Genomic DNA, 1221 nt, shown 5'->3' with positions numbered 1-1221 from the left:
CCTGTAGTGTCTGACTACCACCACATGGAGGAGGATCAGTTTCAGGCTCCACTGAAGTACAGGATCGCTTGGTGACAGTGTGTGGTGTTTGTGTGTGTGTGTGTGTGTGTGTGTGTGTGCAGTTTACTGTCATGCATCCTCCTTTATTGTATCCAAGCACATTATGCATTTTAGGAAATAGACTGCTTATACATCGTGTCCATTTAGAGAAAATAGAAAAACATGGTTAAGGTCCAGTTGGTTAACGAAAATAGAGGCAGATAAATGGAAAATGTAATTGGACGCATTAATCCAATGGGATCGCTTGTTAGCTGAACGTAGGAGAGTTACCCCAGTTGGACCATAGATGCTCGGAGGATTCACGAGTTTTGCGGAGTTGGCAGATTTTTACTATGGAACTAGCACCTGTTTCTGCATCAACAATATGCCCTGAGACGACAAACATCAGCTAGCTTCAGGCGGAGTAGAGGGGGACGTTGGATTATGGGGTTTAGTTAGCGGCTAACATCCGCTAGCTTCAGAGGGACGTTGGGTTCTGTGGTTTAGCTGAGACGGCGAACATGAGCTAGCTTCAGAGGGAGTAGAGCGGGACGTTGGATTCTGTGGTTTAGTTAGCGGCTAACATCCGCTAGCTTCACAGGGATGTTGGATTCTGGGGTTCAGCTGAGACGGCGAACACCTAACGCTAACTTCGGTTAGATTGATCATTGATCATTATTGATTTGGGATATCGTCGGAGTCTGGGTTATTTCTACGGTCTATGGTCGGAGTGCTAGCTTGTGGAGTTTGTCATAAGAGTGCTGCTAACGTATTTAGCTGCTAGCCCTTTCCCTCGGTCGGATCGTTGGTATCTAGCTCGGTGTTGTGTCTCAGTAATGCCCGGTGTGTCAGTCTCTGTTTTGTTGAACGCTATAAAGCCGACACGTTGGGCTTTATTTTTGTAAGTGAATATGTTCGTGTTTTGTGTGACAACAACGTTACATCCAGCCCTTTGCCTAGTAGATTTGATAGTATGCTGATAACCGGTAAACATCGCTCCCTCTCTGTCCTCTGCCTGCCGGGAGCGTTTCAGCGCCCGGTCTCTGCTGCAAGCATCGGGGGTGTTACTAGCCGGTGGTCTATCGGTCTGCCCTGCAGTGGAGCCTGCAGGCCTCAGGTTTCAGTCTGTTGGACTTAACCTCAACAGTGACGCTGTTGTATCAGAAGCACAGCTTTCCAAAT

General features: G+C 47.6%; 1 protein-coding gene across 1 annotated transcript in view; it reads left to right on the top strand.

Annotated features, from left to right (window-relative positions):
• LOC117940108 overlaps positions 1 to 1221 on the top strand; it is a 23118-nt gene that overhangs the window by 7283 nt on the left and 14614 nt on the right. Inside the window, exon 3 of the mRNA XM_034865491.1 lies at positions 8 to 71. Within this exon, the coding sequence (XP_034721382.1) occupies positions 8 to 71 (64 nt within the window). The remainder of the gene's footprint in view (positions 1 to 7; positions 72 to 1221) is intronic.

Source organism: Etheostoma cragini, unplaced genomic scaffold (genome assembly GCF_013103735.1).
Source record: "Etheostoma cragini isolate CJK2018 unplaced genomic scaffold, CSU_Ecrag_1.0 ScbMSFa_1714, whole genome shotgun sequence".
Classification (NCBI taxonomy): domain Eukaryota; kingdom Metazoa; phylum Chordata; class Actinopteri; order Perciformes; family Percidae; genus Etheostoma; species Etheostoma cragini.
Note: the sequence above shows the minus strand (reverse complement) of the source record. Positions and strands in the feature narration are given on the sequence as shown.